Source organism: Zea mays, chromosome 3, assembly GCF_902167145.1.
Source record: "Zea mays cultivar B73 chromosome 3, Zm-B73-REFERENCE-NAM-5.0, whole genome shotgun sequence".
NCBI lineage: Eukaryota > Viridiplantae > Streptophyta > Magnoliopsida > Poales > Poaceae > Zea > Zea mays.
In genome coordinates, this window is record NC_050098.1 from 16,619,768 (window position 1) to 16,634,174 (window position 14,407).

Sequence of the window (14,407 nt, forward strand, 5' to 3'; positions counted from 1 at the left end):
AGCCAAATGGCCCGGGGTCCATTTTCCTTACAATCTCCCCCTTTTTGGTGCTTGATGACAACACAACCAAAGCAAGCAAATTATACAAGTATTTGAATTAAAATATGCAATCTACTTGCTAAGATGCATGATTATCCCCATAATGTGAAATTATGGACTTAAGCCTCCCCCTAACTCCATAATTCACTTACTTCCTACTTTTGGACCAAATAACCAAAACCACTAGAAAAACCATTTGTAGATATAAAATTTTAAATTGGTGGTGTTTGGTGTTTGATATAGTTTTCATTGCTTTGGTCCCTAAACTTCTCTCCCTTTGGCATCAACCACCGAAAAGGAAGACATTAAAAGCATGTAGGAAGTAAATAAAAGCTTGCCCTCAACAAAAATTGTATCAAATGATATCACTAGAACACTACAAGAAACTGATAAATGTTCGTGGGTAAAAATAAGAACGTGGGTACCGACGTTCTTACTTGAGTTAAGTTCATGAGTTATGTTAAGAACGTGGGTACCGACGTTCTTAAGTTAAGTTCGTCAGCCCTGACTAAAACCGTCGAACTTAACGAGTTAGAAACGTGGGTACCCACGTTCTTAAGTTAAGTTCGTCGGGCACGTGGACACCGTCGACCTTAATCATGAAAACCTAAATCCAATGCCACGCGCGGCTCTCTCTCACCTCTCTCATTCTCACCCACGCGCTTCTCTCTCTCACCAGCAGGCCGCGCCGCCGCTGCACCACCGCTCTCCGGATCATCGGCTGTCCCCCTCCTCCTCCTCCTCGCCCACTCACCGGCCATCCCTGCTGTGGTGCCGCGCGTTCAAGCAGGAGGCCGACGACGGCGACGGCGACCCGACTGAGGCCGACGCGCGGAAGCGCAGGAAGGGCCCGATGTACAAGCTCAAGGCGGCGATCCAGGGCCTCGCGGGATCTCGCTCCGCCGCCGCGGAGGTGTATGGGGGAGAGTACCAGTTCCAGCGCGCCGTCGAGAATTTGTGCGAGCCAAGGTTCCCCAATCCACTCACGCGCGCGCATCGCTGTGGTTTCCTGTTTTGCTTTCCACCCTCGCGCGCTCTTCTTCTTCATGGAGCCATGGCAGGAAGCGGCAACAGGAGATTTGGCCGGGATATGGTGTCTAGCAGCACACATTTCTCCCAATGGCAGATGGTCTGGGTTGGAGACCACGTTCCTGGCGGCAGAGTCGATCTGCAATGTGGAGGTCCAATCTGGCCACCGATGTCAGCTCGCTCCGGAGCCAATTCCGATTCCCTAGCAGGGACGACGTTCAGATGCAGCTTCAGATGCAGCGACGACCTCTCTCTCCATCCATGGATCTCTAGGCAACTGGTACTGAAACTGACTTCTTCCTTCAAAATTTTCAGTGGTAATCTTTAGGTTAGCTATGTATGCCCACTGTGGACTGAAATCCTTCATTATTTCTATGGAATAATGATCTGTATTGCATTGGCATGGGGACGGATATGAGAATGTGGACTGAAATCCTTTTTCTGCACTTGGAGGTGCACAATATTGTCAATGTTCATACTTGCTACATACTTATGAAGGAGTTTGTTTAATGTTGTCTTAATCTATGTTAATCTGATAGTACTATTATTTTGAGTTTGATATCTCTTTTGATTACTGTTGCTTTTGCTAAAAAGTAAATTTGGAGTAATGAAGCTTGGTACCGCTCTTGTCATGTATATGGAATTTTCAATTGGTAGGGGTTGCTGCTAAGTGCTATTTAATTGTCTTGTGTTTATCATATTGAACTGCTTAAGATATATGTCAGCACTTTTAGTTTCATTTTCTCTCTGCTGTCACCTTCAATGCTAAAATTTATAATGACCATTCAAAGCGAACAAGGGAACCAGGCATCAAAATGAAGGGAACCAGGAATCGAAACGGCCCCGAGAATCCCAAAGCACGAGAAGGGGAACAAGGGAACTAGGCATCGTGAAGAGAGCCCGGGGTGATGAATTGTTACGGTTCATGGACGGAGCAAGCAAGGAGCCTCTCCGCAAGGTAAACACTAACACGCGATTCCTCTTCAATCCCCGGTCGTTTCCCGAGATCTGGTGTTATAACCCTTGTAGCTTCGACTCCTAGCTTCAGTTGGGGGGCAATAACGGATTCGGAAATTTTGGGCTGAAAATTGTTCCTTGTGTTGTTGAGGTGCTGGAGGGGAGTGGTTAATTGTGGTGTAGCGCTATGGTAGAGTAACTCTCTGTCTGGTTAGTTTGGTGCTCAGTTCAACACTAAATTCTGAATTCTGTCAGGTAAACTAACCTGAACATGCTTTAGTGAATCTGGAATTTAGTGTTGTGAGAGCTGTTTTATTGTGACATGCTTTGGGCTGTTAGGTGGCTGAATTCTGAATTTTTAGATTTGGAATAACGTCTAAGTCTGAATTTCCAAATAGTTTCTTGGACAGTTAACATCGCGGATCCTTTGCACGATGCATCATTTTAAATAACACGGTGTTGCGTCTTGAAATGAAGTCTGTTTCCACTCTCATGTTCATGTTCATGCACAAATATGGAAGCCACATTTTGTGTTTATCATGCTTTCCTATATCTTTGTGTACATGTGATTTAATGTCAGTTGTGTATTTATGAGAATTTTGGTTTATTTTGTAGGATTCCGGCTCTCATCAAGTGACTCCTTCCCCTCACATTGACTTTGCGGACAGATGTCTCAATTCTAGTGGTGGAGCTACGAACAACAATCTGATGTCCTGATCGAGAGCGATGGAGCTAATGTTTGAACTTGTGTGTTTGAACTTGTGAACTAAAAATGTGAACTATGGATGTGAACTTGTGTGAATATGTGAACTTATTTATTTAGACATATGTGAATTTGTGAACTTATATATTTGGACTTGTGTGAATTTGTGATATGAACATATATCAATGTGTTTGAAATCTGTATTGTATGTGATATATTGTGTTGCATGTGATATTATGTGTGTCTAATTTTTTATTTTTGTATTTTTTATTTTTTCTGGAAAAGGGTTAAGAACGTGGGTACCCACGTTCTTAAGCTTAAGAACGTGGGTACCGTCGAACTTATTGTGCAGTCCTTGCAGACGCACGCAGGGTTTAGAACGTGGGTACCCACGTTCTTAAGGTTAAGAACGTGGGTACCGTCGAACTTATTGTGTAGTCCTCGCAGCTGCACGCAGCACACATAAGTTCGACGGCCACGTGTCCCCGTCGAACTTAACCTTAAGAACATGGGTGCCGTCGAACTTATGTGAATAAATTCGACGGCCCCCGTCGAACTTAAAAACGCACGTTCTTAATGTTAAGTTCGACGGTACCCACGTTCTTAATGTTAAGTTCGACGGTACCCACGTTCTTAATGTTAAGTTCGACGGGGCCGTCGAACTTACTTCTCTAAGTTCGTCCAAAAATCGCCGTCGGCTATATTCGTCGGTAAACCCACGTTCTTACGGTAAGTTCGACGGCTTATTACATTAAGTTCGACGGTTTTTCACCCACGTTCTTTAACCAGTTTCCTGTAGTGGAAGGATATTAAAATAAACCATATGAATGATACCAGTTGAAAGAAACTCCCCCTAAATGAGTGTTCTCTTTAGAAAGAAGTTTCTCCCCCTTTTTAGAGATGAAGAAATACTCCCCCTGACAGAGATCCTCTACTTAGGAAAAAGCATGTGAAAATTAGAGGTGCAAGACATGATTTGAAAAGACTAACTTCCCTTATGCATAGGTAACAGAATATGAGTTAACTACTTATGCATTTTTGCAACATGGAAGCATATGATATGAAATATAGTCTAATCAAATAATGGAGAAGACATGTAAATGATACTAATGTAGTCTCAAAAGATACCAATTAAAAGTCAATGGCGAGCTTGAGAGACATGAGAGTTCTTGGAGATTTTGCAGTGGAAGATTGTTGTCTTTCTCCGGGGACCTCATATTCCTTACAATGGGACTATCACATAAAATAGACTTGAAAAGGTGTTAGTCTCAAAGTGTTAGATTATAGAGTAATCTCCCCCTAAAGGTGTGCATACAAGTTTTGAATACTTGTAGGAGACATGCACTTTGATTTGATATCAAGAGGGGCAAATTATCTACAATCCTAACATTGGCACATATAAGTTAAATGATACAACTTGTAGAAATCAAAATTTTCAATTATTGCATCATTTACTACAGAGAGATATAAAAGCTATGTGCCGTGCTTAAATAAACATTTTAAGCCATGTAGGTTTGCTTAGGTATATGAATTAAAAGCAAGCAATCCTACCATATGATTTACCTAGTATGCATGATTTTAAACAAAAGTACATAACAAATGTAATACTAGGCAAGAAAGGTAAACTATATAAAAGATAAATAGATACGCATATCCAAAAACGAGGAATACAATAAAACTAGTTACCTTAGTTATGGGTGGGAAATTTGGGTCCAAAGTTTTCACTAACCCACTTGGCAATAAACTTGATCCAATATGATGTATCCCATGATATACATCCCAATTTTGCCAAGTCTCCAAATTTCCCAAAGACCTTCGGTCCACTCACTTCCCTTTCGGAATCCAAACCTTCTTGGTGCTCTTCATGGTTGAAATTATTTCCTTTGGCACCCAGATGCGTTTGGCCCCCTTTGCTTTGTTGGCTTGCTTGTTGGCCTTGATTGCTATCACCTTTCCATTCTTCTTCTTTTTGATTAAGTATGGTGTAGTAGTCTTTTTATCCACCTTTTTGATGTAGGTGTTGGAGATTTTGCTTGATGGCTTTTGCTTGAGCTTTTGCCTTTGTTTATCCCCGGTCATCGCCTTGCATTGGAAAGACTTGTGGCCTTCCTTGTGGCATAGCCTACAAATCACAGTTTCTCCCTCCATAGGCTTGTTCACTCCCGCAGTGGTGTTATCCTGTGGAGGTTGGATTTGTTTGGCTTTGCCTTTCTTGTCATACAAAGCCTTGCCAAGGCGAGCCACTTCTTGCTTTAATTGTTCATTTTCCTTTGCAACCTCATCCGAACATGTCTCTACAACAATATTCTCAACAACGACTTGGTTGCAGGGGTTAGAATCATCAATTAAATCAAAGCAGGAAGTAGAAGCATCTTTCTTAATTATTTCAGGTATTTCAACTAAAGATGCTGCTGGGGTGATACCAATGTTTTCTAGCTTAGTAGTTAGCTCACTATTGTGAATGCTGAGAATTTCCATTTTCTCTAGCAAATTTTCAATAGCTTCTTGGGAGCTAGCTAACTTAGCTTTCAGTTTTTCATTCTTTTTAATAAGGCTATCATCGGTAGCAGTGGATGGAGCACTAGATTCTAATAGCTCAATTTTAGTTGATAGCTCACTATTTAAGTTTGCAAAAGATTCAAATTTTTCTAGCAAACCTTTGTAATCATTTTGAGAGCTAACCAACTTATTTTTCAAAGTTTTAAGTTGAGCTTTTTGCTTAGTGCAAACATCCTGGAAAAATTCTACGGCTTCCGCAAGCTCATCTACAGAGGGCTTTCCCTCACCTTCATCATCGCTACTACTTTCATCACTAGAGGATGGAATGCTTTTGTTACCTATTGCCATAAGGCATTTGTGTGATGACCGTGATGAGCGTGATGAGGATCGGTGGCTGCGCGTCCTTGGAGGTTCATCTTCACTTGAAGAATCATCCCAAGTTCTAACACTTGTTAGCGCCTTGCCTTTGCTCCTCTCCTTTTTGGGTTCGGCCAAAGTTGGACAGCTGTCCCTGAAGTGGCCCTTCTCCCCACATGCGAAGCATCCTCTCTTTCTTTGCTTTTTCCTGTCAATGTTAAAGAGAAGATCCTCGACCTGCAGGGGCACACCCATTAGATTAATCTTGCGGATCATCCTCATTACCTTTCCGACGCGTCGGATTGTTTCTTCGTCCTCAGAGGATGATGTGCATGGTTGATTATCTTCATCATCATCACTTTCTTCTTCCTCCTCTTCTTCACTTGAGGAACTTGGAGTGGGAGCCTTCTTTTTGCCCTTCCTTTCATCACATGCAAAAGCATATGGTCTTGAGGAAGTTGGCTCCTCTCCCCGACTCATTTTTCGCGACATCTCGAAGGCCGCGATTTTCCCAATCACAATGGTCGGGGTCATGTTGCTCAAGTCCTCCATGTTGTGAAGGATGGTGATGATGCTCCCATATCTTTGTTGTGGTAGCAGGGAGATAATCTTCCTCACAATGTCCGCATCGCCTAGCTTATTAATGCCAATAGAGTTGAGCTCATTGATTATTAGATTCAAACGAGAATACATGTCTCTAACAAGCTCATCATCTTTCATAGCAAAAGAATTATACTCATTTAAGACTAGGCAATGTTTTTGCTCACGGACATTGGATGTGCCGTCATGGAGCTCATGCAATTTTAGCCAAATCTCATTAGCAGTTTTCAAGGTAAATACTTGATTAAAAATATCCATGCTAAGAGATTCATACAAGCAATTTTTGGCTCTAGCATTTAAATGGATTTCTTTTTCCTCACTCGTGGTGGGTTTCTCGGGATTTTTGAGGGGTTTCATCCCGTCACGAGTGACTCTCCAAACACCTAGATCAACAGCCTCTAGGTAACAAGCCATTCTAGCACTATAATATGGGAAGTTAGTGCCGTCGAAGTGTGGTGGCCTATGGGTATCCATCCCTTCCTCTAAAAAGCGTCGGCTCTTTTAGCGGTGAAGCTAACGCGTTTCAAATGAGCCAAACCGGGCTCTGATACCACTTGTAGGAAACGGGTGACGCCTAAGAGGGGGGGTGAATTAGGACTTCTAAAACTTTTACTAAACTAGGCCACAATTAAATCCCTAGAGCAAAACCTATGCAAATAATCAAAACTAGAATGTGCAAACTCGGTTTTGTCTAAGTGTTGATATCTCTACCGCAAAGGCTAAGTTTCAATCTACACTAAATAAGTATGACAATAAGATTGAAACTTAAATGCTTAATATAAATGCGGAATGTAAAGAGCTAAGTAGAGAAGCAAACTCTCGTGGAAGACGCCGGTATTTTTACCGAGGTATCCGGAACCACGCAAGGTTCCGACTAATCCTCGTTGGTGCCCCTACGCAAAGGGAAGCCCACGCGAGGGCCAAGCACCACGGTCGAGTAACTCCGTAGAGGGCCACGGGCCTTCTCCACGCGCAAGTGGTGCTCCGCTTCCGGCTCCTCTCGGACGCTCCCCGCCGTCTCCACTATCGAGCTTCCGGCCAAAACGCCGCGGGCCTCGTTCCCTCCGGTACACGGTGGCGGCCGTGACACAAACGCGGTTGTCACGGTCTCGCAAGACTCTCGCCCCACTCGGTACAATTACAATGACTCACGCAAGAGCCGAGGGGTTGTGTGGTTTTACAAAACTCACTCAACTAACTAGGGTTCACCTAGAGCAAGCGCTAAAGCGGTCTAACTAACCTAAGCACTTCGCAAAGCACCTACGCTAATCACCGAGTGATTCTATTAAGCACTTGGGTGTTTGAGCTCTTAGAAATGTGCACTATATGCCTTGGTATGTTGCTTGGGCTCCCACACATGAGAATGGCCGGTTGGGTGGTATTTATAGCCTCCACACCCCAAACTAGCCGTTGGACAGAAAGCAGCAGCTTTCTGTCGTCGGGTGCACCGGACAGTCCGGTGCACCACCGGACACTGCACTGTAGCATGTCCGGTGCGCCTATCCGTTGCTCTGACAGAGCAGTCGACCGTTGGCGCGCACAGGCTTTTCACACCGGACAGTCCGGTGTGCCACCGGACAGTCCGGTGGTCTTTTCTCCGAGTGCCACCTGGAACTAGCCGTTGGAGCTGGAGTTCCCTGGTGCACCGGACAGTCCGGCGTGTGGGCACCGGACAGTCCGGTGTGCCACCGGACAGTCTGGTGCACCTTCGCACAGACAGTCCGCAGCAACACACTTGGACTTTTCTTGGATCTTCTTAATGTCTTCTTTTGAGGTGTTGCTTTCCTCAATTCCTTAGTCCAAGTAATTCTTGCATCCTGTGAACTACAATCATAAACACTAGCAAATGCGTTAGTCCACAGGTTGTGTTAATCATCAAACACCAAAACTTAATTAGCCAAATGGCCCGGGGTCCATTTTCCTTACAGGCGCGACAGAGCTCGGCTTCAACTCGGTGGAGCCAGCCGCGCCGCTACAGGGGTCAGGACCTGGGGCCGCGCCGCCGGCCATGCTTCTACAGGGCTCAAACACTTCTCCGCCGTCCACATTAGTGCATAGCTACACCCCCATATGTACAGCTGGGTCACCTCCCTGTACCTGTAAAAGGAGATACCTAGGGCCTTCCCAAGGCAAGCTTTGAAAGCTCACCCAGACGGCTCACCCAACATCAACAAAAAACACTTCAGGGCAAACCTTCTCTCCACAACACTAGACCTCTCAAGAGATCTGGGACCCGTTCCCTTTCTCGCAAAGCTTGTATCCCCTACTACAAGCACCCCGGTGCAAGATAATATAAGCCTCATCCTCCCTCTGCTGGAAGTAGGGCCTTCTTAGCTCGAACCAGGATAAACCTTGTGTTTCATCTTGCATCAATCCATCTAGGCAGGGACACGCAACATAAAATTCACTAGTCGGTTAAGGGCCCCCCTGAGTCCGAAACACCGACACTCCCAGTCAGCACCAAATATAATAAGCAACAACAAAGATATAATCTTCCTTAGCATTACCAGACTAAATGTCTGATGTCAAAGCAACAGAAGAAGCACCTAGGATTATGGACTCTTACAATATATTCTTTCCAAGCATCTGTCTCACCAATTTCTAAAGGCAAATCAAGTTTAGCAATCAAACGATATAATTCAAATATAGCAACATCAAACAGAGCCATCAGGATTGTAAGAAAGCCTAGATTGAACCCTAGCACGTTGGACAATTTTAAGCCTACATGATTTTTGGTGCCTTTTTAAGTGACCAGTGCTAGCAGCAGATCTAGCAGATAAGGTAGATTTGCACATCTTACACACTGCCTTAGTGCAAATCTTAACACCATTAACCTCCTCAAACACTTCATCAAAATCAGCCCACACAGGTGATTTGCGCTTACCAAGATTACCTGTATCAGCCATTGGGAGTAATCCTAACTAAGGATAATATTGTCAAACACAATTGGCATGGAAACAATCTTGTTGCTTTTGTCATAAGCCAAAGACAATTAAGCACTTTTTCTTTGAATGTCGATTCGCTCATAGGGTCTGGGGTGTAATTTTTTTAGCCTTTGGGATACCTACATCTTCTAGTGTTTCTAATATGTTTGGAAGCTAGCTAGAGGGGTTTGAGCACAACCTTAGGAACATCATTTTGCTAGGGGCGGCAAGCACTTGTTGGGCTCTTTGGCTAAGTAGAAATGATATTGTTTTTGAGAAAAAAAATCAATTTACTCTCCTTTGCAGGTGATTTATGCCATTTCCCATTGACTCCGTACATAGGCGTTGCTACATAAGGCGAAGCAGCAAGATATGGTTGTGGAAGCTATGTGATTGTTGGTGCAGGTGGTCAAGGACTTTTATTCCCAGACCTATGGGTGACGACCTACTCATCTGATTGATTGCCACTAGAGTGTTTGTGGTCCTTAATTTTAGGCTATGTTTTTTGATGAGAAGAGGCCATAAGAATTTTCAAAAACTTGTATTAACTTGATGCGATGTGTTTGAAATTAATAAAATCTTTCTATTCCCAAAAAAAGCCATTGATGGAGCAAAGGAGTTTGAGTTGGAGTTACCAGTGGCCCCTTCTCCACCGCTGTCGTCAAGATCAACAGGGGCACAGGAGCATCGCCAAGATCAATACCGAACAAGGCAACAACATCATCTCTGAGGTCGTCGTTCTCGCCCTCATGTGCCAGGCCAGGAAGAAGAACGTCGTCATCTTCAGCCATGGCGTCCTCGTCGGACCCGTTCCTCGACGGTGCGGGTGGTCACCTAACACGTCCTAGGCCATAGCTAGAAGACAATGCATCGGCTACCGACCTAAGCAAACAAAACAAAGGAAAACAACTTTAAACTACAAGAATGAGAGACTTAGGGTTAGGGAGAGGGCTAAGATTTTACCTGCGCAAACCTGGTGTCGGAGAAGGCAACGAGCACACCAAGAACAAGAAGCAAGAACCATCAGAGAAGACGACACTCAATTAGCAAGAACGGTAATCGGCGGAGGAGGGACACACGACAACAAACTCACATAATCACCGATTCATCGGTGGAGAAGAGGGAGATAGAGAGATGGAAAAGGGAGAGGCAAAGAGGGAGGCGATGTCGTCGACGACAGGCGTTTCGAGTTCAAGGTCACCGTAGTCGGCGGAGAAGCCAGAGAGCGGAGAGGTAGTTAGGGAGAGGCCGGATCCCGAAGGCGCGGGTAGAGCTCTGAGGGCGGCTCGTTGCCTCGCCGGAGAGGCAATCAGTCAGAGGCATGGAGACGTCAAGGCAGAGGTGTCGATTTAGTGTTAGGGCGTCGGAGTCAGAGGAGGCATAGCCGCACGGGTCACGACCACGCGGGTGAGGCGGGGGGGGGGGGGGGGGGGGAGGGGAGGGGCTATGTGGCTAGGCCAGTGTTGGGCTGCCGCCTAACAGTCGTGTCGGGCCGTGCCCACCCGTGGGCCTAGGCAAGCACAATAGCCTCTGGGCCAGGTCGGGTTTGGATCGTGCTAGCAGGCTGCATGGCTACCTATAAGGCCACGCCAACTTTAGTGTTGATATTGGCTTCTGGGCTTTGGAGGTCGATCGCCGCCGTCGGGTGAGAAATCCGTGTCTCGGTAAGGTCGTCGCCGCCGGTCTATGGCTTTGGCTTCTCGGCTCTTGTCGCCCACCACCAAGCGCGTGGCCCGCTGTTTCCGCGAAAGAACGCTGCTAGCTCCCACCCGGACACGGCAGCCGCGGGCGGCGGCTCTCGACGAGCACACCCCGTCCCGAATCATCACCATGGCTATTAGCCAGTGCCCGTCCCAGAACAGCCACACGGAGACGGCTGGTCAACCCTGATGAGCCTTGTCCAAGGCACAAGTGGGATGGCGATCGAAAAGGTCCAAAGCAGCGCTCACCTCATGTGATCGCGACCCGCCCCCACACCAGACGCCATCTTCTCCTTCCCTCGTCGTCGTCGTCGTCGTCGTCGTCGACACACTCAATTCCTTCCAACTCCCTCATCCCACCAGGCCACCACGCACCTAGCTACTCAGTACCTCCTCCTGACTTCACTACCCTCCCACTCCCAACCTCCGCCCTCCACACCCACCAACGATCGACCCACCTCGCGATCTCCGCCCCCCGCCTCCTCCGCCCCGACGATGATGCGGGGCGATGACGAGTACCGGTACCAGCAGCAGCACGGCCCCGGCGGCGGCGCGCCGCACGGCCTGATCATGGCGGTGGTGGTGGGGCTGGTGGTGGCGGGCCCGCTGTTCCTGGGCGACGGCGGCGAGGCGGTCACGTCCGCCGTGGCGGACCTGCTCGGCCCCACGGGCCTGCTCCTGCTCCCCGTCGGCCTCGTCCTCGTCATCCGCGTCCTCTCCTCCGACCGCGGCGCCGCCGCGCTCGCCGGCGCCCTCTCCCTCGGCGGCTCCCCGGACTCCGTGCACCGCGTCGGCGGCTCGCCCGTCGGGGTCGCGCTCGCGCTCGCGCTCATCGCCGCCCTCCTCTACTACAGGTCGGCGCTATTCGGCGGCGGCGGCGGCGACGACGAGTAGACAGCGGCTGCCTGGCTTGGCTTCTGTGCTGTGCTGTGCTACCTCCTGCGCTACCTACCTACCTTCCTTGCTGGAATGTTTCAGTAGTTTAGGCAAGATTTTCTATTTAATTTTGTTAATTAATGCCAACACCGCTGAACAAGACACTCGCATGTTTGTGAAACTGGCTTCGAACCCCTGGAAGAACACCAGAGCTTACTTAATTTGTGCTCTCCGTTGTCTCCATAGACCGACCCATATGTTACATTCTGCAAACGGCTGCCTCGATGCGATTTTAAAATCTGAGCTGGATGCTCTGCTCCCGTTTGGAAACGCGAAGCTTCTGCGGTTGGTGGCTATACATGTCCAAACGGGCCGGCCCGGCAGTGGGCCCGTGACCCGGCACGGTCGTGGCCCGGCACGAACACGGCCCGGCCCGACTAGAGGCGTGCCCGGGCTGGCCCGGTCCAATAGCCGTGCCGGGCTTGGGCTGGCTGTCGGGCCCGCGGTGCAGGCACGGGCCCGACACGGTTAATTGGTAGGCACGGTAACGGCCCGTTTGAGGGACTGATTTTGTAACGGTCAGTCTATTTTTAGCTATAATACTTATGATATGTTATTATATGAGAGCATTCTGACTTGTGATATGTGTATCTGAAATTCTTTGTCTAAATATGTATCTAAATTATAAATATAATTAATTAAATCTAAAATAAATTTGAATATTACCTTTAAATTCTGAATTTTGGAGTGTTTTTTTGTGTTTATGGGACCGGGCCCGACCCGGCACGACAGGCCCGCCGTGCCTCCGGCCCGGCACGGCCCGTGTAAGAATAACCGTGCCGGGCCTGGGCCACATTAGCCAGCCCGCGGGCCGGCCCGGCCCGGCACGATACCAAACCGTGCCGGGCTTGGACTGCAGTCTATCGTGCCGGGCCAAGCCGTGCCCGGGCCGGGCCGGCCCGGCACGGCCCATTGGACATGTATATTGGTGGCTCCGTCGGCGACCGGTGGCCATATTCGATTTGTTCCTTTTTTTAAAAAAAAAAACTGTTGCTCTATAATAAGCGCTACATAGGAGGCGGTATGCAGATCCACCGTGCATAATTCAGGCAGTTTCTTGGCCAGCACTTCATGGTAACTTCAAAGACACGAAGGGCCTGGGCCTGGGCCTGGCCGAGCCCGTGGGTTGCGATTGCGAGACAACGTGTATTTGACTTTTCTGGATCCAACAATGAGCTTTACTTTGTCCAGTTCGGTGCAAAATCCTCATTGCACTACGCCTGATACTGCGCTTGTAGTGAGCTTGCTTGCTCGACAAATCTTGCTCGTGCCACCGGATGGGTTGATCAAGGAGGAGTGCACTAATATTTTTTACGGTGAAATCATTTCACTTTTTTTAATCTAATTCTGTTAGATGGATATGTGGCTAGTCAAACCTCCTCCTCACGCTGGAAGCTAATTTACTATTTCCCTATCTCCTTTATTTTACATGCAGTTACTCGCAACAAAATTAAACAACACAGAACACATACACAGGACACACTCCACACGCTGCACATATTTATACACAGCGCGCTATCACTGGGCCTGTGGGCTGGCTGCTGCCTGTAATCGCTAACGGGGTAACATGGATTTGCGCTGCGGCCGCTCGATCACCACCTTCATCATCATCAGCAGGCTGTCAATTTTTTTTTCTTTTTTGTTTTCATTTGGATTTTGTTGGCTGCTTGACTATCATGACGGAGCAGTGCGCGTGGTGCGCGCAGTAGTCGCTGACGCTCCCGAGCAGCGCCCTCTTGACGGCGCCGTAGCCGTGGCTGCCCAGCACGAGCAGGTCGGCGCGGTGCTTCTCCGCCGCGCTGCACAGCACGGTCCTGGGCTCGCCTTCCACCACCTCGACCAGGGCGCGCGCCGAGCTGGCGGCGGCGCAGACGCGGCGCGCCCTGGCGACGACGGCCTCCGCCGTCTTGCGCAGGCCGGCGTCCACGTGCCTGATCGCCTCGCCGGCTCCTGCTCAGTCGGTCGATCGAGCAGAGCATACGTATGTAGAACGGAGAAAGGGTGAGGTGATTGTGACCGAGAGGGGAGGCGAGGAGGAAGCTGACGGCGGGCGAAGGACGTACCGGGGCCGCCGAAGCTGACGATGGAGGACGGCGAGGGCTTGGCGTGGACGATGACGAGGTCGGCCCCCCCCGCCCGCCACGCCGCCGGGCGCCGCCACGTGCCGCACCGTCCACTCCAGCGCGTGGTAGCTGTGGTCGCTGTCGTCCACAGCGACCACCACCACCGTCCTCTGCTTCTCCCCCGTAGCCAGACCCGAACCCACCTCCGCCTGTGCCTGTGGAATCTGTGATGATAATCGACTGAAACTCTGCTTGGATTGGATTGTTGGACTGGACGGTTTGGATCGAGCAGTGCAGGTAGCACGAGGTGAGCTAGCAGGGCAAGCTGCGCCGGTAGTTTATACTACTAGAGTCTAGAGAGGTGAGTGAGTCTGTGAGTGAGAGCCTGAGAGGCGAGAGCGACAGGGTGAGAGGGAGCAGCAAGCGCGCGTAACGAAACCGGAGTTGCGGATCACTTGGCCTGGCGCGGGATGGCCTCGCAGCGGGTACGGTTTTCGTGGTGGGTTTTTGCGCAGCAAACCAGCCTTCCGCGCTGCTGGTATTGCCTGCCGGATAGGGAAGGATGTCGACCAGCCCACTGGAAGAAGAAAGAACACTGGT

General features: G+C 48.6%; 2 protein-coding genes and 1 pseudogene across 2 annotated transcripts; 2 read left to right on the forward strand and 1 right to left on the reverse strand.

The window, feature by feature from the left end:
* The first annotated feature begins 651 nt into the window (after positions 1-651).
* LOC103649763 (uncharacterized) lies at positions 652-2,026 on the forward strand. The gene is made up of 2 exons (XM_020550124.1): positions 652-1,348; positions 1,860-2,026. The coding sequence occupies exons 1-2, from the start codon at positions 656-658 to the stop codon at positions 1,950-1,952; spliced, it is 786 nt and encodes a 261-aa protein (XP_020405713.1). The 5' UTR covers positions 652-655; the 3' UTR covers positions 1,953-2,026.
* An 8,966-nt stretch (positions 2,027-10,992) lies between these two features.
* LOC103649764 (uncharacterized) lies at positions 10,993-11,862 on the forward strand. The gene has a single exon (NM_001152139.2). The coding sequence runs from the start codon at positions 11,304-11,306 to the stop codon at positions 11,700-11,702; it is 399 nt and encodes a 132-aa protein (NP_001145611.2). The 5' UTR covers positions 10,993-11,303; the 3' UTR covers positions 11,703-11,862.
* Positions 11,863-13,046: 1,184 nt separating this feature from the next.
* LOC103651794 (universal stress protein PHOS34-like) lies at positions 13,047-14,145 on the reverse strand (annotated as a pseudogene).
* Between the last annotated feature and the right edge of the window lie 262 nt (positions 14,146-14,407).